We start from the raw sequence: 22026 nt of genomic DNA, 5'->3' as shown, positions 1-22026 counted from the left end.
TCGCAATCGCAGCAGGCCTAGACAACCCAAACTCAAGAAACCTGATTCCTCAACACAAACTGTTAGAGCAGGGGAAAACGGGCATGAAACTGTCAAGAAACTTCATCCAAACTTAATTGAGTCGAGCCCAAGGTTATCTAACATGATTGCAACTTTAATAGCCCGAGGAAGGTTATCCTAACACAAGAAGAAAATGTTGCCTCTAGTTGATCTCCCCTTTCTAGCAAGGCCATCCGCCATTCAATTAGCTTCTCGAGGAATGGACCTTTGCTTGAATATGCATTCACGAAGTTTACTTTTCACAAAAACCCACCTGTACCAGAGAGCCCAAGGAGAAGGTGCTTCTGATTGCAATAGATTAACTGCGATAACTGAATCGCTTTCAATTTTGATACTTCTCATGCCCATTTTCAGACACGTTGCAATCCTGTCTGCAACAGCTCGAAATTCTGCTACAATATTATATATGTGTGTGTCTCACAAAGATTGCTAAATGCAAACAGAACTCTCTCACCTTGATCTCTACGCCTGACCTGGATTACCTCTGGATAATCCATCCACATTTAGCTTGACTCACCCATCCCCTAGTTTGGACCATTTAACAATTTTCATTAGATTCCTTCAAGAAACAGCGTGAGGGAGTATCATATATGATTTTGGGTGGGAGAAGCTACTTTAGCCAACCAACCCCGATACCCCGGGTTGCCCACCTAGATATTGGAGATTCCATCACTTTTGATCCTTTGAGTTGCAGGAGTCGTTTTCAACATGAAAAAAGGGCTTAGAAAAATTAGGAGAATAATGTGGTGGTTAGGACAAATTGGACACTTACTATTTTTGGCTGAAAACCATGAAATCTAGTAGAAATTATGACCGTCTATAAATGATAAGTTTATTATTTATGGCAAGTCATGTTTTTAGAGTTCGAGTCTAAAACTTCGTCCTAGGTTTGAGTTCATTATTTAAAGGAATGTAATTTTATTTTACCTTATCACATCCCTCCCTGCGTCACATACATAGGACAATGGACTGATCATTCGCAAACTGAACCTCCATAAGCCTGCTGAAATACTTCCAAATGGCTTGAGCTAACCCTCCATTGGATGATAAGTGGTATCTATCTTCACAATTTGCAGTGTAGGTAACATTGATCTGATGTGCAGCGCAACAGTTGCTTGAGGATGCCAAGTGAACTCCCGCCCTTCGGAGAATATTATGAGTGTCATTGGATGATAAGTGGTATCTATCTTCACTAGTATTGCATGATGATTGACCAATAGAATTAAAGAGGACAAAGTTTTGGTGGGCACAGAAATTATACAAGGGGTACCATCTAATCTGCTCATATTGTGGATTTATCATGAATGGGCCACTCTTCAAGATCTCTCCAAGCAGATATCCTAACCATCAGTTCAAAAATGCAAGATATCAATGGTCAAATTTTAAATATAGGCGGGCTATTGGGACCATCCAATGCGAGAAGTTTGTTAAGGTCAGCTGCCATCAATCTGAGATGCACAATATGAACAGACTTGAATCACCATGAGGGGAGCAGACCAGGTGAGGCCCGAGTAACAACTTACTGGGTGAGGTCCTGACCATGTGGGCCACCTTGATGCATGGTTTGCATATCCACGCTTTCCTCAGTTTTTTCAGCTTATTGTAGGGCATGCTCCTCAAAATGAAGCATATCCAAATCTCATGTGGACCACACGGTAGGGATTGATTCTCACCATTAAAAACTTCTTGGGGGCCACAAAAGTTTTGGATCAAGCTGATATTTGTGCTTTGTTTTCATCAAGTCTGTGTGAGCTTATCAACAGGTCAGATTGGCGTTACAGTGGACCCTAGGAATTTTTGAAAGGTGAACGTTCAATGGCCACTATTTCCCATATCTGGTCCACTTGAGATTTGGATTTGCTTCATTTTTGGGACCATACCCTCAAATGAGCTGGAAAAACTGATGGACAGCATGAATATACAAGACATACCTGGCCCCACTTTCAGGGCGTCACCAACTAAGCTGTTACCCGATATCCTCACCTAATCCGCTCCCCACCAAGAGGAGTGTCCCAACTCCCACGTGCACATATTGCTCTGTGGAGCAAATGTTGGGAGGATGACCGTATAGTTACCAGATCATCACAGCTTGTTAATCAGCTACGACTCGTGCGCCCTGACCTAAGCTCCAGTCCAATTCCTGGGTACTCGAAGGTGACAAAAAATGTTATGTTTATTAGACCGTACATGTGGTATACTTGCATTCAATCTATGGGGACGGCCCAAATGTTTTGTCAATCGGATCGCCATAACCATTAGATATTCCGCATAAAAAATGGACGGTCAGTAAGAAAAGTCATGGTTTGGCCTAAATTGACAAATCCATTATTTGGATGTTTGAGATCGTCTTTTAGTCTATACAACATATTGTGGTCTACAGTCTTCAACAGTCCAATTGAGTACTTATCTACCATGTGCATGGTGGATAAGTGCATGAGCATGATCAAACGTTCTTCTCCAAGAGCCATATGTCCATCGCAAACAAAAAATTAGCTTAATATTATTTAGTTGTGAGCTAATCAGGAAGTGGTAAAATGGTTTAGAGGTATGGAAGATGATAAATACAGCTGATGTGTGACTACTTCCATACAACCTACCTACTGCCATACACAAGGCAGAAACAAAGGTCGGGCGGAGGTGTGACGCAGGGATGTAGGTGATGAGGTTGATGACGTCTTAATTAGGGATATCTACTTTGAATCCACGAAGCTTCCGTGGACTCCTCACAGAGATATCTCAAATGGGGATGAAAATATAAATAATTTCTAATAAATTTAAAATAAATTAATTGAATATAAAAAATGAAATTACAATCCTTTTAAATAGTGAGCTTAAACCTTGGAATACGTTTCATGCTCAGAGTTCAACTCAAAACTTCTTAAAAACATGACTTACTATAAATAGTCAACTTATTATTTATAGACGTTCATGATTCTGATTCCTAGTGGACTTCATGGTTTTCGGCCAAAAATAGTAAGTATCTAGTTTGGCCTAACCACGTTATTCTCCTAATTTCTCTAAACCCTTTCTAGGTTGGGCACTAAAACTCAAAGGATCAAAAGTTATGATGGAATTATAGTAAAAACAGGAATAAAATGGACTTTTGACTGTCCATCCGATGAAATCTCGCAAATTCAGTGTGGGCAACCCGGTATAGCAGATTGGCTGGCTAAAGTAGTTTCTCCAACTCTAAAATCATATATGATATGTTGAAAAACTCATTCCAATTTGTGAGATATGCATATTTTAAGGTTATGACGGTCCTGATCACTTTTGCCTCTGATCAGGCCTTCTCTGGTCTATCTTTGCCATGAAAGTGTTCGTGACCTGCTCTACATCAATGTGCCTACCTTATGGGCCTTGCTGTGGATACACTACATATCAAAAACCAAACTAAGCCCATTATCTCAGCCATCCGATCAGCATACTTCGAATGGGTGGTAGAAATAAGGAATGGAGGCAAATGTGATTAGGATCACCTGACTAGTGTGGTTCTGAAACTGTATTCCATTCGTGGTAGGGCGAAGTAGATTGTGGTCTTAATACACCTCAATCTATGCTGGGTGCACGGTGGCTCCTATGTATCTAACCAAGCACACTCTGGGCCCTTGTAGCCTGCTGGATCAGACTAGACTGACCCAGCTTTGCGCTGGGCTTTGACATACCACGCTTGGCTCATGGACTCAGCTTTGACTTACGAGCTTGGCCTGTGGACTCAGCTTAGATTTTGCATGCATGGCCTGATTAATTTTTCGCTTGAACTTGGGCTCAAGTCATTTTAGCCTAACCCAACCCAACTTTATATATCCATGTAATATCATACAAATATATTATTCTAATCCTTCGTTAGGTAAATGAATTGTATTATTCATATAAAGTTTTTATTATATTGTCTAAGAGTAAACCACTTAATTAATGGATATTCTAATCCTTTGTTAGGTAAATGATTGGCATTATTAATCTAAAGTTTTTATTATATTGTCCAAGAGTAAACCACTTAATTAATGGATAGATTAACAAAATTAAGGAACAAGTATAGATTTTATCAATTTTCCAGTTGGGCTGGTTTGGATTGGTACGGTCCTGGGCCCAACCAAAATTTTTTTTAGGTCAAGCTAGGGCCTACCATGATAAGCTCATGCGAGGCTCAGGCCGTAGGTCTGAAGTGTCTGGTATAACCAAAGCCAAGCCTGGCCGGGCCCAAACTCGAGCCATTGTGGCCCCTGGATCTAACATGCATTGCCTGGACGTGCATCATCTGCATGAACCATCGCGCTCTAACAGATTATCAAAATTCTTCGGTCCTCGTGGGTTTGGTTTCTCCAATTATGATTTTTTTTTCTTTTCCCCATCAGGATTCTACCGGAGACTTAGTTTTTTGGCAGGTCTGAGTCAACTCGGGGTTCAGTGGGTCAACTAGGTGGGTGAACAATGAACAACGATTATTATTATTTTATTATAAAATAAATTGATAAAAATTCAACAAATATACAAAACATTATAAATAAATAAAAATAGAGATTGAAAAAAAAATAAAAAAATGAATGAAAAAAGATATCACCATATTGGTAATCCCTTTTCTTCCATCTTCTTCTTCTGAAAAATAGACAATAATAAAAAAAAAAGTAACTAAAAAAATAGGAAAAAAAAAAATGCTACTACCGCTTCTTATTCTTTATCTAAATCTAAAGCTGAAAAAAAGAAGACAATAAACAGAAAAAGAAATAAGTGAGGATGAAAAAACTTCTTCTTAATCTAGATTCTTTAATAGGGGGAAACAGTGAATAATAGGGGGGAAAACTTTTTCCTCTTCTTAAATAAAAAATAAAAAAATGAAACTCTCTATCTCACTCTAAGATTGCAGATCTGCCCCTATAATGACTCGCTCGACCCTTTTTGATTTGGCCGAGTCAAACGTTGACTGAGATTGAAGAGATTAACGGAGGTAGACATGCCGTCATACTACACATGTGCGAGACTTGTGCCATGTGTGATGCAGGAAAAAACGTGATGAGGTCCATATAGAGCTACTCTGTTTCTCGAATTCTCGAATCCATGGCATGTTCTCAGTGTGTATACTACCTGATGAATGGAGAGGATCTCTGACACGCATGCCATCCACAGGCAGGGCTGTCCATCATGTCTAAATCTTGGTCGACCATTTTGGTGGGGCCACGGAAGTGGGAGATAGGAAGGAGAGAGGAGAGGAGGAGAGAATGGGAGTGTTTTTTTTTTTGGTTAGCTTGTTAGTACATTCTGAAATGGACGTCTGAAAATTCCACTTCAACCAAAGCAATCTAATCCCAATCGTCCATTCTGAAATGGACGTCTGAAAATTCGAATGCAGCAAACATTCCCAAAAGTTCGAACGTAAGTGATCAATTCCCCAAAAAAGGAAAGAAAAAAAAGAAGAAGAAGACATTTACCCATTAAACGCGATTAATGATTCTCACGTGAATCGCCTTTAGCATTTTTTGTCCACACATCCGCTCGGCATGTTTCTAGGCATGCACGACCTTTTCCATGTCATTTTCTAGCTTGTTTTGGCTTAACAAAAACAGGTCAATAAATAAATAAAATTCAATGAACAACCTTTCGTATTAGAACACAGGTTTGCTCATTCCAATCGATTGATGTGAGCTCTCCGCATCCACACAAGGTGCATGTGTTAACATATGACCCGTGTATGAGATATGACCTATCCAGCAAGTGAGCTACATTATTTGAATCTTCAGGCAAAAAAATCAGGCCATTTTACACGTCAGGTTGGCTGTAGTTAATTATCAAAACAAATGAATGGTTAGGTGGCTCACCTGCAGAGTAAAATCCACTTGACTTTTTAGGTAGATTATCTAATAATTATTACTAACGTTATGAAAAGCATGATCTCAGATGTGTTTCATATTTGCACATGTGCTCACACATGTGTACCGCTCTACACACATGTAGAATTAGAAAACCTCTAGGACATAAGGCTTGGTGGTCATGGAATTATCGATGGTTTTCACTCTTGTTAGATGTTATCAATCTGATAAGAATAAGGGTCTGTTGATGCCATTAACAGACCACTCGATTTTATTGAGAAACTTTTGATTTATTCTAATTGTTCATTAGACTGTTTTGGGATCATTCTTCAATTCTAATTGTTCATGGGATTGTTTTGGGATCATTCTTCGATCCTAAAGTAATGAGTCAGTGATTTACTAAAAGAGAGTATGATCATTGTGTCATTATAAGACACTAGATGATGGATAGTTCATTATACTAGTATTGTATGTCAATGACATGCTTATCACCAACAGTAGCATATTTGAGATCGATGTATTAAAAACTTAGTTGTCAGGGACATTTGAAATAAAAGATCTAGGGAATACAAAGAAGATTCTTAACAAAAATACTCGTAAAGATAGATAAATGAACAGGCGACAACTGTCACAGACAGAATACATTGATTAAGTTTAATATGGACAAGACGAAACTTATTATTAGACTCCATGTTGCTCACTTTAGGCTTTCTTCGGAACAATTTCCTATTACAAATGAAGAAAAGTAAGTGATGTCTCATGTGCCCTATTCGAATACGATTGACAATTTGATGTATGTTATGGTCTCTATAATACCTGATATTTCACATACAGTTTGTGTTATTAGTAGATATATGGCTAACTTGATAAGAAACATCGAGAGGTAGAACTCATAAGAGTAGTTTGATGTATGTCATGGCCTCTATAAGACCTGATATTTCACATGCAGTGGGTATTATTAGTAAATATATGGCTAACCCGATAAGAAACATTGAGAGGTAGTGTAACATCCTGAATTTTCACGTTCAGAGTATGTACTCGTGCCCGAGGAAACCAGGTGTTAATATTATAAAGTGAGAATGTCCCAAGGACTTGCCCTAAGATTTTCTCCTATCGACATCACATTCAATTATACTTTCGATGGAAACCAGCCATAAAAATGATATTAACTGTCTTCCTTATCCCAAAAGTAAATAATTAAATTGTCAAAGGCTCATAATGGGAGCACAACATAAATTCCATGAATAGCAGAAACGTAAGTAAAACTAAATTCCTATTCTCTACTTTATTCGTCGTGTTCTTCCTCAAGTTGGTGATCCTTAGGCTCTTCCATCTGTTCGTCACCTGCATCATCTATACGGTTGAGAGAGGGTCAATGCCCTACTCATAGTGATGGTCATCCTTCAAGATTAACAATAATTCAAAAGATTCATGAAAAGAAAATAACGTAATGATACGTCTCGTACTCCACTAATACATGAGATATCAGCATGCACAATCCACCTACATGAGGTGCAATGCCTAGTATAGTGTGTGCGGCTCATCATACATAGTGATCGCCATGATGTGAAATATAATTCATAGGACACCCGACTCGACCCGCATCCCATAACTACGGATATTTGCTGGCATGACCAGTAATAACGTGGATTTATGCGAACATCTCAAGGCAACACAGCACGCGGTTGGGGGATTTACCTAACACGATGTGTTCATGGAGCGACTATTTGTGACATCCAATCCCGAAAAGTTGATGTAACACATATACCGATTTACATACATCGATTTGTGCACCATGCCAGCCAACCCACGGAGTTATGTGCCGACCAAGAGGGCCGCTACTTGTAATGCATTACGTCCATGATAAGATAATCGAATCACTAGTCATGATACCTCCTGACACATCACTTGCACGTTACAGAGAATATAGCTGAATCATTAAGAATAAAATTGTATCATGAAGGTTCTGGAATAACAGGACACATGCCCGTGCCTTAAAGATAGACAGCACAAGGCTAATAAAATAAGAGAAGAGTGACAATGGTCAACTCAAATATAAAGAGGAGTGGCAGAGCCATCTCAAATATAGAGACGAGTGGCAGGGCCAACTCAATATTTGATGAGGCAGGGGCAAGGCTTGCATCCATGGCCTCACATAAATTCAGAAAAATTCTCTTTGTGTTTGACATTATGTCATAATCCCAAAGGGGCCAATAAATGATTTGATGGGATAATTCCTAGAGAATATATAAACATGACATTACAGGATAATTCATATCGTAAAAGACACGAACAAGGCTAATATTTGATGTGAAACATATAATAGCATGGAAGATTCAAAGTGATGTGTAAAGTCTAGATGAGATACATGTAAAGGCGATTTCAACTTCATGAAGACAGGAAAATGCAGAATTCAATTATCAACTTAAATTAGAGTAAGCCTAAAGGATAGAACCTTCACCTTTGGTTATCTGTCTGCCTACTACCAAAGTTAGATGTTCAGAAGCGCGCCTTAGGGTTAAATCTTGTCCTTACAGGCCCAAACGATTAAGATTAAGGCTTGATTCATAATACTATTGAATTCAATTTAGTTTGGTAAATTAAAATTTCAGCTTTATATCCTTCAATTTAGAATATATATATATCTAGATACATCTAAGTTATACCAGTGTTATTCCACCTCTATTGTTGGAACGAAAGGAAAATAAATAAAATCAGCAACTCACCTTTGCCTTGCGTCAAACTCAGTGAGTCGACTCGACTCAACTCGGATCTCTCTCTTTCTTTCTTTTTCTTCTCTTCTTTCTTTCCTTTCTTTCTTTCTTCTTCTCTTCTTTCTTCCCTGCTGGACGGCAGCAGCCTGGGCGGTTGGAGCTGCTGCTCGGCTGACAGTTCTCTCTCTTTCTTTCTTTATTTCTTTCTGTGTCTCCTTTAGCCACTGATATCCACGCTTATTTATAGGGTGGGTTGCGTGTGCCAGATCCTTCCAACAAGACCTTTCGCAGGTCGGATTCGCCCCGCACTCTGTTTCTGCGCAGCGCACCATCTTGCGCTCGTCCCGCGTTTGGCGCGGATGGCCTGCCAATCCGACCGATCTGACTTCACAGGGACCGTAGAAACTCCCTTTCCCAACGTCTGGTTGGTCTGGATCACCACATTGGTTCCGGGTCTGATCCCGTTTCTCGCCGGTTGATTCGGGTTACCCGGACGCACGTTCTAGTGCGCAAGAAGTGCTGCGGTGAGGCCCGTGGGGCCCACCACCTCCGGTTTTATCGCAAATCCACTCCAGTCATCAGATTTCCCTTGGAGTATTAGCCTAAGAGGTGCGGTAGGGATCGAATCCGCGTTGGCCAGCAGGATCTTTCTCTGGTGTCATCTATCTTACGCTCGAACTTGTGAGGCTGTCCTCCCTGCTGCCTTGCAATTTCTTCCTCCAGGATTTGATCCTACAGCCAGTTGGAGGCCAATGGACGGTTCGGATTGAGATCTTGGATCGGACTGGTGGCCCATCAACACTGTCTGCAAGTCCCTGTTTCCGCAACGGGGCATCCGCTGGGGAGAGGACTCTCTCTCTCTTCGTGAAACATGCGGGTCAGCCTAGCGCTGACCGACTTACGGTCTCAAAACCTTGCAGGTGTGTGTGATTTGTGCACACGCACCAAGTGCGTGGGTTCATGGTGATGATTCTGATAGATCTACACCGTCCAATAGCTTGCTCATCTAATTTAAGGGGGTGATCCCACATTTGAAGCATGTCTTGAGATCAGGAGGCCCTAGATTTTATTATTAAAGGTTGATCTGTCCATTGGGTCAGTTTTACGATGAATCAAGGGCTATAATTTTATGTGCACGGTTACATTATGGTATAAAGGCATGGTATAAAATTTCGTATCCAACTGATTGTGGGAACCATGTGATTCAAAATCACGGGTCTATTTTAACAGTGTTATTGTATTTATTGCTAGTTTAAGAGTTTTATGGATGGGCGTCACTTCCGATGGTTAGATTCATGTCATGGTGTAGGTGTAAGGTAAGAATGGTGAGATTTGTATTGTACACATGCATAGATCATGCTACTCTTCTTGGTAACGCTCGAGGACTTTTCGATGCTCGAGCATCGAAAAGTTTGGGACGTTTCAGGTAGTGAAATGACTATTTTCGTACATTCGAGGTACAGTGGACTACGTCTTGAGATTTGAGAACTCATAAGAGAAAGTTGTAGGTTATATGGATACCGATTACGTATAAGAAACGTGGATACTAGAAGGTCGATTGTCGATTACTCGTTCGTATTAGCGGGTGGAGCGATCAGTTGGATGTCAAAGCATCAGTGTATGGTTTCTCTTTCCACATCAAAGCCGATTATATGGCGATGACGGAGGCGTTCAAAGAAGGTATTTAATTGAGAGAAATGATAAATCAACTTGGGCTTCATAAAAAAGTTATATCAGTTAATTGTGATAGTGAAATTAAGTATGATCAATTTGGTGAAAAACTCGGTTTACCATTCTCGTACTAAACATATTAATGTTCATTATCGTTTTATTTGACAAGTGCTTGAGGAAGGTGACGTGACTCTAAAGAAGATCCACATGAGCATTAATCCGGTGAACATGCTTATGAATGTGATTTTTTTTTAATAGAAAAGTTCGCGTTTTGTGTGACTTCTTTGGGCTTGGCAAAAATTTAATGAAGACGGAGTGTGCATGAAAAATGACGACAATGGTGAATGTATGATGGAGGCCATTAGAGATAGAGCTTGGAGCTGTGGTTCATAATGATTGAAGTCATTAATTGTGGAGATTGTTGTCAGATGTCTTCAATTTGTTTGGAACAAGGGTCCATCGATGTCATTGACAGACCACTCGATCCCATCGAGCATCTATTAATTCCATCGACAGACCGCTCGATCCCATTGAGACACTCCCAATTTATTTCAATTGGTCACTGGATCTTATCAAGGATGGCTTCAAACCCATCTACAGGAGGTTGATACTACTTAATCCCATTGAAGATGGCTTCAATCCCATTGACAAAATTGTGAGATTTTGCAAAAGTATAGGATTTCTTTCCTATTTCGATTGTAACACTATATATATCAAGTATAATTGGGATTAGTGTATTTTATAAGGGGTTTTTAAGACATTCCTAAGGTTTCTAGGGAGAAAGCTAAGGTTTTGGTAGAGGGGTTTCAAGATTTCTCATCGGTGTAAATTCATTTATGTCTTGTAATTTGATTTCCATAGTGAATTTACTTATCGCTTTTTACCATGGTTTTTTCCCATAAGAGTTTTTCACATAAATTCATGTGTTCTTTGCGTGCTTTCTTTGCATTTGATTTTCTTTTATTGGATTCAAATTTAGAGTTTGCTCCTGCGATTCCCCAACAGTCACCTAAAGTTTTCTAATCCCACATAAGTCCAGGGCCACCATCATATTGCATTTTATGAAGATGTGTTGTCAGGACTTTGTGGGCCACTTCAATATATATGTTTTATTCACACTGTCCATCTATTTTACCAACTGATTTTAGGACAAGAATCAAAATTGAAGCAAATATAAAGCTCAAGCGGACCACACCACAGGAAACAGTGGTGATAATAATATTGTTCACAGTTGAAACCTTCCCAGGGCCAACGGTGATGTTTATGAGTCATCCAACTCGTTGATAAGGTCACACAGATAAATATCATCTTGATAGAAAACTTTTGTGGCTCTAACAACTTTTCAACTGTTGAATCCCCGCTTGTATTGCATTGCCTGTGCACAGATAACATTCCATTCAAGTACGCCTAGAATAATTCATTTCCCATTCTTTTTAGTATTACATGTAAATGTATGTTTCACTAATCACAGCTTGTACATACTAAAAACTAAAAACAGAGCTTTTCTAAGCATACACGCTTGTACGTGTCAGTTGATGCACATGTTACCATATATCCTAGCCTGGTAGACAGGTGCAATGTCCAACTCATCGGTATCACTACAGGGATTCCTGTACCAAGAATCAGGTTGTTCCAGTAGTTTAGGTGGCTCACAATTAAAGAAGAAAAAAAGGGGTGGGTCACAACTAATTTAATGTGTTGTTGGACCATCTTTTATCTTCACTGTCAGGTCCACCTCAACCTGATGGATGACTTGGATATTTCTCGTGTTTGCAAAGCTGGCATTGGTGCATTAACTGACTTGTACACATGTGGGCTTAGAAAAGCTCCTAGAAACATCATCCTCCCCTGAAAACATCCCCCTAATCTTGCAATTCCCCATGTGTGGTGGGTCCGACTAGGTCAATGGTTTGGATCGAGCCCATTTCTGCAGACTATCGGCAGATCAGAACCCTACAATTCATAACGTGTCCATCTCATCATTCGGAACATGATTGAATTTGAAGATGGTTGGAACGTCCTTGTCTCCACGACCGCTGCAACTAACGATGACCCTTGTTCCATTGGGCAATGTAGGGCAGAGCCTCTCTAGAAATGCCAATGCATGGGACGCCTCTAATGCTGGAACTATACCCTCTAGTCGGCATAAGCGTTTATATGCTGCATTAGATACATGCAACCAATGGTAAGATCAGATGAGAGAGAGAGAGAGAGAGAGAGAGAGAGAGAGAGAGAGAGAGAGAGAGAGAGAGAGAGAGAGAGATCATTGTATATCTTCTCTTGTTGAACGGTTTGGATCATAAAAAAGATGGGCCCCACAGACGTATCATTGTATATCTCTTGTTTAAATTAACGTACCATCCACAGCTTGTTGATCAGTGACGCTGTAGAACTCGGCACGCCCTGTGTCCTTGAGAAAGCTAAGCTCTGGTCCAACTCCTGGGTACTCTAAGCTAAAAAAGTATATCATGTTTATCAGACAGTACTTAATGCAAAAGTTGAATTATTATTATTATTTGGCATATATACTTCCAATCTAAGCCGTTGGAACAATGGGCCCTGCTATTTTTGGGGTATTGTCCAAAAATAGTGTTACCTCCCATGCGACCAGAGGTATTGTATCATTCCCTTAAAAGGTATTAGAGGAATTAGCCAATATATGTGAAATTACAACAAACAAGCATTTGAATACATACCCTACTCCAATGGAGTGGGGGCCAATTATCTGGCCGTCATCATCTTGCAGCAAATAGCTCATTGCCCCATGATAAACGCCCACCTCTCCCCTTGCCAAGGTTGCAGAATGTTTCCCACTTTCAAGGCCTAATCCACCAGCCTCGACACCTATCAACCTCACTTCGTCATCTCCCACAAACTCATGAAACAGACCCATTGCATTCGACCCACTTCCAACACATGCAACCAGCACATCTGGTTTACCACCCCATTTCTCCATTGCCTGTTGCCTTGTCTCTTTTCCAATCACAGCTTGAAATTCACGAACCATGGTTGGACATGGGTGGGGCCCGACGACAGTCCCCAATAAGTAGAAGGTTGTCGCTAGGTTCTCAACCCAATCTCGGATTGCTTGAGACGTGGCATCTTTAAAACTTCCTTCAACGCCCTCAACCTACACTCACACACACACAAGGGTGTTGTAAACATGTGTTTTGAAAACCTGAAAGAGCTCTATCAATGGGCAGCGCCCACTATGGTCGGGGCTTGGACCTGATCATTAGGCACATGGTTATAGACGGGACTAAACGTTCGACCCCATTGATAAAGGTTCTTAATGTTTTTTAAGGCCTGGTTTGAGCCAGGTTCGCTGACCCGTTTTCCACAAGTTAATAAAAGGGCTGGATATGGGCTAGACTGAAGACCCAAAATATAAATAACATACCTGAGCGCCTAGCAGCTTCATCAGGAGTACATTGGAGGATTGTTTTTCCATGTCTAGCGAACCCATGTATATTGTACACTGCAAGGAGAGTCGCGCACATGCACAAGCCACCGCTAGGCCATGTTGCCCAGCTCCGGTGGCCGCCACAACACTATTTCGACCCATGCGCTTGGCAAGCATTGCCTGTCCAATAGCATTGTTGATCTTGTGCGCCCCACTATGATTGAGGTCTTCTCTTTTAAGATATATCAGTGGCCCATCTCCATTGGCATTCTTGTGGTATTCAGTGAGCCTTTCGGCGAAGTATAGAGGCGTCTTTCTCCCAACATAGTCCCTCAGTGTCATCGCTAGCTCCGCCTACATATCATTATGTACATAGGTTAATGGTAAGTGTAACTAAAGAAGTTAATGCAAGTTCTTTTGATTTTTTCCAATTGAGTTTGCTCATGAACTAAGGACCTGAGCCTCTGGTCCTCATCACGATTCGGAATTGAAACAGATTCAGCGGAGTCATTTCTCAACTCAGGATCAAATGTGTCGGTCCAAGTCAGTCAAACATGCCTAAGACAATAAGGGTGTTGGAATTCAAAGGACCCACCTCCAATTTGAGAGTTCTTCCTTGAAAAACTAGGAAAATCATGCAAACTGGTCATTTTATTTAGTTTAAAGCAAAAAAACTGGATATTCTCAATTCAATTCACTTGCACATTCAAACACGGCGCCGCATAAGATAATCAACGACTAAGCCAATCTAAGAACAAACCTGAAATTCGGTGTCTCCAACAATGGAGTTGAACTCAGCTTCGAGCTGGGACAAGCAACTGATAAGCGTCTCGGGCACGTACTTCCCCCCATGCTTCCCAAACTTCCCGATGGTAGCCGGGGCTACCTCTTTCTCCGTAAGTGTATTTGTGGAAGATTGGTTTCGGGAAGCACCCGAGTCAAATATACATGGCATTGTAGTAGCATGGGAAGTTCGAATACAACGTGAAGATGTATTGCTACTCATTCCAGGCATGGTAGACAAAAGTGGAGGACATTGAGACCTTTGATAGGTAGGATTTCTAAGTATAGTGAAATGCAAACGATGATGGGAAATGGGTAGAATCCTATAAGTAATGTCCATTTTCAGAGAGAGAGAGAGAGAGAGAGAGAGAGAGAGATGGGTTGAGGTTGAGGTTGAGGTTGAGAAGGGAGGCGAGGGACGGGGCCTTATAAGAGAGAGTGTGTGACTGTTCTGGGTAAGAAAGACGTTCGCTAGAAATGAGGTTGTCGCGACACAGAAACAGCTTGTGTCGCCACTCACTGGGGCCAAGCTCATGAGATGATCCGATTATTTGAACCGTCTATATTCTTATCATGATCATAGACAAGCTACTACCACATAAGCTCTCTTCAGTAACGATCCTAACCTTTGATTTTAGAGTTGAATGCAAACGAATGAAAATTTCCGTTTTTTAGTTAATCTGTAGATAGGATTCTTCAAACTTATCCATTGAGCATATGCTTCATAAGGTTAACTACATAGCATATATTCGATGAAATGGACGGTTAAGATCATCGGAGTATCTCATAATGTGGGTACCAGTGGGTGGCAATAAACGCTATGTCGAAGTCGCGACGGAGGCCAAACGAATCCCGGGAAAGGACAAGTATCCTTCTTGGAAATGGAGACTCGCTCCGCGTGAGCACGCTAAGTTGATTTCCACGTGGGGCTTCACAAAACACGTGTGTTGACGTAATAGATGGACCGGAATCGTCATGGAAGATTATCCGGACGCGGATTAGCTATTGACAGGTTGAGTAGCGACACAGTGGGGTGTACACTGAGGTGACGTCACCAATTTTATGGTCCCACCATCCAATTGAAGAGATCATTTTAGGGCATGATCTCAAGAATAAAGTAGATCCAAAGGTGGAGTGGACCCATCACATAGAACCGAGGGAAAAGTGACGCCCACCTTTGGAACCTTCCTAAGGCCCACGGTGATGTTTATTTGAGATCAACTTGTCCATGTGATAACGCAAACATAAAAGAAGGGAAAACATAGTTACCAGCTTGATCCAAAACTTTTGTGGCCATTAAATGATTTTAATGGTGGGAGTCACTTTCCCCACTATTTTCTATGGTGAGTTCTACTCGAACTTTAGATTTGACTTATTCTTTGGCACATGCCCTAATATGATCTCTTCGAATGGTTGAACAGTGTTGATACAAAACATATATAATGGTGGATCCCACATAGCTTAGTGACGCACTTGTGAGACTCACCACTCATTAAGGCAAGCATGGACGGGCTTCGACAATCCATTGTTGTTTCAACAACTGATTCTCCGATTGAAGGGAAAACCACCCCACGATTAACAAGGGAAGGAAAGTCTTCCGTAAAAAGTTACTTCTATATATCTTCCATTTATATTTTTGATTTGTCTTTTTTATCTCCTTATGTCACCTCCTCGTGTCCTTTGCTTTAGCCATGTTTCTAGACTTATCCTTCTGAATTTCGAAAGTAAAAAAATCATTTATAATCTCACAAATCTGTATATATAACTTCTTTAACATTTTTAGGTGCAGGCATTTTCTAAATTGCTTTGATTTTAGAAGGGTCTAACTATAAATAAATCCTAATCACTTTCCGTCACACCTAAGGCAACGTGTCAGTAGCTAATTCATGTCTAGATTATCTGGGCATGGTACTAGCCCCGCCTGTACCGAGCTTGGGACAGGCGGAAGCTCCAATGGACCACCGTTATATATGGTTTCTATCCACACCGTCCATCCATTTTTAATTACATATCATTTTAAATTATTAGCCCAAAATTAAGGCTGATCCAAGGCTCAAATGTGCCACACCAAAGGAAGCAGTAGTGCTAAGGATGCTCACCATTGAAACTTTGTTAAGGCCCACTGTGTTGTTTATTTTCCATCCAACATGTTGATATAGTCATATACAACTGAGTGGAGTGAAAAAACAAATATCATCTTGATCCAAAACCTCCGTGGTCTCAAATAATTTTTCAATGGTATAAATTTAATCCCCACTGTGTGGTTCACTTGAGACTTGAATCTTCCTTATTTTTAGTTTCATATTCTAAAATGATATTGAAAAGTGAATGGACAGTGTGGATGAAATCCATACATCACGGAGGGCCCTCTGAGCCCAGCCTTCCTGAGCTGGGGCGGGGGTAGTACCTAATTCACGCCCAGTTAATCCAAGCTTTTGTAAATGTAAGATCCACTTTGTTCATCTGACAAAGATGTGATGCCCAACCATGTGTTTTGGTGTTGGGTGAACATGGCGTTATCTTTCATCAAACCCACTCATCACGAGCGACTCAACAAGATGAAGGGATTACAAAAAATCAGCCCGTCTGATTTTATGTATGCACGGTCATCGTAGGAATTATCATGATGTAGAGCGGGTCGCGGATAGTTTCATGGCTAAGATGGACCAGAAAAGGCCTGATCGACAATAGAAGTGATCCGGACCGTCGGACCTTAGATTAGGCATATCTCACAATCCGGAATGAGTTGTCGGGCGTAAAATATATGATTTTGGGGTAGAACAAGCTACTTTAGCCAACCAACCCCGCTACGCCAGGTTGCACAACCTGGAATTGCGAAATACCCCTGGATTGACGGTCGTTTCCCTATTTTAATTTCATTTTTACTATAAATAGTAAGTTTTAATTTGATTATAACTCTTCATCCGTCGGGCTTTAGGAGTTGCGCCTTATGTGAAAAGAGCTTAGAATAATTAGGGGAACGGTTTGGTGAAGCCAAATAGGACACTTACTATTTTTGGCCAAAAACCTTGCGCACTAGTAGACATCACGACCGTATATAGATAGTAAGTTTACTATTTATAGTAAGTTGCGAATTCTAGGAGTTTTAGTTGTAGTTTGCTTCTGATTTCTCTCCCATTGCTTGGTGTTCCTATTTAAAGGGTTGTGAACTCGTTTATTTCATCAATTAAATTAATTTTAAATTTATTAGAATTTATTTCTATTTTCTGCTTTCTTTCCTTGTGGATTCGAGAAGTCTCTATGAGGAATCCAGAGAAGCTTTGTGGATTCGGAGTAGTTATCCTCTTCAGGAAGATGGTGATCGACCTCATCACGTTCATCCCTGCGTCAGCGACACAATAAGAAACACTTGAATTGAACTTCTACTGTTGAAAAATTCCTAGGGCCACATAAGTTTTGGATTCATTATCTTTCAGAAAGAATGAAAGCTTTCCACCGAGAGAGTCAATTGACCATGTAAGGGCTGCAGGTAACCCTCGACCGTCTTGCAGATGCGCTACTTCCGCCCGAGCCCTAAGTGATGCTCCACCACCTAGGGTTGCTCCACCACCCATGGTGGCTCCACCACCCGTGGTTTTTGTACGATACAACCCCAATTTTCGTATAACACTACCAGTGACAAACCGTAGGGCAACACCAGATGATTCAAGTTCTAGCGATGAGGATCTTAATGAAGATTTTGCCCAACGACCAATCCATAGAGGCGATCATCTAGATTGTGTTGAAAGAGACTATCGAGATAAGACTGAACTTCCTAGTTTTAATGATTTATTACGTATAGAAGATTTTCTCGATTGGCTAGCCGAAGTAGAGAGATATTTTGATTATATGGTCGTGCCAGATCATAAAAGGGTAAAATTGATAGTGTTTAAAATAAAATTCGGTGCTTCTGCATGGTGGGAACAATTACAACCCTCATGAGCCTGCCAGAACAAGGCGCCCATTTCATTATGGCCACGGATGAGACGTCTTCTTTGATTACGATTTCTCCCCAGTGATTATGAGCAGATATTATTCCAGCAATACTAAAATTACCAACAAGGAAATCGAATCGTCACAGATTACACTGAAGCATTCCAGCGGTTGGTTACACAAAACAATCTGTCAGAATCTGAGTCACAGAAGGTGGCACAATTTATAGGTGGGTTGCGACTGACAATTCAAGACCGAGTTCAGATGTACCCAGTCGGGACCGTGGATGAAGCAGTTCAATTGACGGGTAGGGCAGAAACACAACTTGCAAGAGCTTCTACTCGTCCCTATCCTTCAACTTGACCCCCCATGATGGGTCTCACACAGGATCTAGTGTTGACACGAGGAAAAGATCCAGTAGGGGAACGTCCTCAACCTCCTATAACAACAAACCGTGATACGGGGAGCGGCTCATCTAAATTTCAACATGCAATACCCACAACAGCGGGCCCGAGTAGGATTCCAAATCCTTATGCTTGGCCAAGGTCAAACAATTGTTACCGTTGTGGCCTACCAAGCCATTTATCAAACACTTGTCCTCAACGTCCCGCAGCACACTTGACTATAAATGAAGGGGGCACTGAAGACGAGGTCGTAGAAGAAGACAATGACTTTGATGAACATGAATAAACTACTGAAGAAATAGTAGGTGGCGATGAAGTGACGGGCGAAGATCGTTACGAATTTCTAGTTGTGAGGTGATTACTGTATACCCTACGAAAGGAATTACATCCACAGCGACACAATATATTTCGTACTCGGTACACTATCAACGAAAATGTCTGTGATGTGATCATAGACAATGGTAGTAGCGAGAACATCGTCTTAAGAGTGATGGTCGATAAGTTACAGCTACCAACGACGAAATATCCTTCCTCGTACTCAATTGGCTGGATAAAAAAGGTGAATGAGACCAAGGTAACTGAACAATGCACTATCTCATTTTCAATTGGTAAAAATTATAGGGATTAGATACTTTGTGAAGTGGTCGACATGGAAGCTTGCCATATGTTATTCGGTCAACCCTGGCAGTTGGATCGTGATGCGACCCATCGGGGATGAGAAAATGTCTACATATTCGTCAAGGATAGTCGAAAAATAATAATTTCTCATATGGCACCAAAGAACAACCCTGAAGCCTCTAAAGTGGAGGGGAGTTCCCTTTTAACCATTTGGAATTTCATGGGGGAATCCAAGAAAACCGGCGAAGTATACGCCATAGTGGTGAGGAGCGAGGAAGAAGAACCCTCAAATATCCCTCCAAGTTTAAGACTATTACTAAACGAATTTAAAGAAGTTTGGCCTGAAGATTTACCTGATGGATTGCCCCCCATGAGGGATATCTAACATCACATAGACCTCGTCCCTGGGGCTGACCTACCCAACCGCCCTCATTATTGGATGAGTCCGAAGGAGTGTGAGATACTTCAAGATTAAGTGGAGGAATTGATCTGTAAGGGTCTCTTGAGAGAGAGCGTGAGCCCATATGTCATACCAGTATTATTAATGCAAAAAAAAAAAGATGGAAGCTGGTGCATGTGTGTCGACAGCCGGACAATCAACAAAATTACCATGAAATATCGGTTCCTAATGCCACGGTTGGACGACATGCTCGATATATTAGAAGGGGCCAAGGTGTACTCTAAACTAGATCTAAGGAGCGGGTACCATCATATTCGTATCCGATCCGGTGATAAGTGGAAAATGACATTCAAGACTAATGAAGGCTTGTATAAGTGACTGGTCATGCCCTTCGGCCTATCGAACGCACCAAGTACTTTTATGTGTTTAATGAATCAAGTTCTAAAACCGTTCACTGGCCGATTTGTGGTAGTATATTTTGATGACATTTTGATATATAGTCAGGATGAGACAGAGCACAGGAAACATCTCAGGCAGGTGCTGCAGGTCCTACGAATTAACAAGTTGTACCTCAACTTGAAGAAGTGTATTTTTTTAACTGACAGCCTGTTGTTTCTAGGATTTGTTGTAACGTCCACAGACATCCGTGTGGACGATGAAAAAGTGCGAGCCATTAGGGAATGGCCGATCCCGATAAATATTTATAAGGTGAGGAGTTTTCACGGGTTGGCGACTTTCTATTGTCAATTTGTGCGAAATTTTAGCACCATAGTCGCGCTTATAATAGATTTCATGAAAAAGGACCGTTCTAGTGGACCGATAAAGCTAACAAGAGCTTTCATGAGATCAAGCATCATTTGTCTACAACACCGGTCTTGGTGCTTCCTAATTTCGACAAATTGTTTGAAGTTGAGTGTGACGCTTCATACGTCAGAATTGGAGAAGTATTATGACAGGAAGGCAGACCAGTAGCTTTCTACAGCGAGAAGCTCAGTGAAGCCTGAAAGAAGTGGTCGACTTATGAGCTTGAGTTATACGCAGTTATTTAATCGCTACGACATTGGCGGCATTATCTAATTCAAAGAGAGTTTGTTCTGTACACTGACCATCAAGCATTAAAGTTTATTAATAGTCAGACTAACCTGAACCATGTGCATGATAGATGGGTTGCGTTTTTAAAGGAATTCACGTTTATTTTGAAGCACAAGTCAGGGCAGCAGCATAAGGTGGCTGATGCACTTAGCCATCGTGCATCATTACTTGTTACGATGAGCAACGAGGTAGTTGACTTCGACTGTCTCAAGGAGCTATATGCCGAGGATGAGGACTTCAAAGATTCTTTGATGAAGTGCCAAGAAGGTTACTCTAGTGACCTTCATATATGGGACAATTTTCTCTTCAAAGGGAATCGATTATCACAGAAAGCCAAGCCGGTAGCCTTCTACAACGAGAAGCTCAGCGAAGACCGAAAGAAGTGGTCGACTTATGAGCTTGAGTTATATGCAGTTATTCAGTCGCTACGACATTGGCGGCATTATCTAATTCAAAGAGAGTTTGTTCTATACACTGACCATCAAGCATTAAAGTTTATTAATAGTCAGACTAACCTGAACCATGTGCATGCTAGATGGGTTGCGTTTTTAAAGGAATTCACGTTTGTTTTGAAGCACAAGTCAGGGCAGCAGCATAAGGTGGCTGATGCACTTAGCCGTCGTGCATCATTACTTGTTACGATGAGCAACGAGGTGGTCGACTTCGACTGTCTCAAGGAGCTATATGCCGAGGATGAGGACTTCAAAGATTCTTTGATGAAGTGCCAAGAAGGTTACTCTAGTGACCTTCATATATGGGACAATTTTCTCTTCAAAGGGAATCGATTGTGCATCCCCCAAAGTTCTCTGAGGGAGCAGATTATTCAGGAACTACATGGAGGTGGCCTCGGTAGACACCTTGGGCGAGACAAGATGCGAGCTCTTGTAGAAGAGCAGTATTATTGGTCGCAATTAGTACGTGATGTAGGAAAAGCCATATAATGTTGTCATGTTTGTTAGGCTTCTAATGGGCAATCTTAGAATATGAGCCTCTACACCCCGTTATCTGTGCCTGACGGTCCTTGGGAGGATTTATCAATGGACTTTGTGCTTGGTCTCCCACGAACACAACGCGTCATGGATTCGGTGTTTGTGGTAGTAGATCGTTTCTCCAAGATGACACACTTTATCCCATGTAAGAAGAC

At 41.1% G+C, this 22026-nt stretch overlaps 1 protein-coding gene across 1 annotated transcript; it reads right to left on the bottom strand.

Annotated features, from left to right (window-relative positions):
• Positions 1 to 11651: 11651 nt before the first annotated feature.
• Positions 11652 to 14813, bottom strand: LOC131239352 (tryptophan synthase beta chain 1-like). The gene is made up of 5 exons (XM_058237032.1): positions 14413 to 14813; positions 13650 to 14006; positions 12946 to 13379; positions 12608 to 12702; positions 11652 to 12409 (listed from the first exon to the last, which is right to left on the bottom strand). The coding sequence occupies exons 1-5, from the start codon at positions 14773 to 14775 to the stop codon at positions 12210 to 12212; spliced, it is 1449 nt and encodes a 482-aa protein (XP_058093015.1). The 5' UTR covers positions 14776 to 14813; the 3' UTR covers positions 11652 to 12209.
• Between the last annotated feature and the right edge of the window lie 7213 nt (positions 14814 to 22026).

The sequence above is a fragment of the Magnolia sinica genome, chromosome 1, assembly GCF_029962835.1.
Source record: "Magnolia sinica isolate HGM2019 chromosome 1, MsV1, whole genome shotgun sequence".
Lineage (NCBI taxonomy): Eukaryota > Viridiplantae > Streptophyta > Magnoliopsida > Magnoliales > Magnoliaceae > Magnolia > Magnolia sinica.
This window is presented reverse-complemented; position numbering and strand designations above follow the sequence as displayed.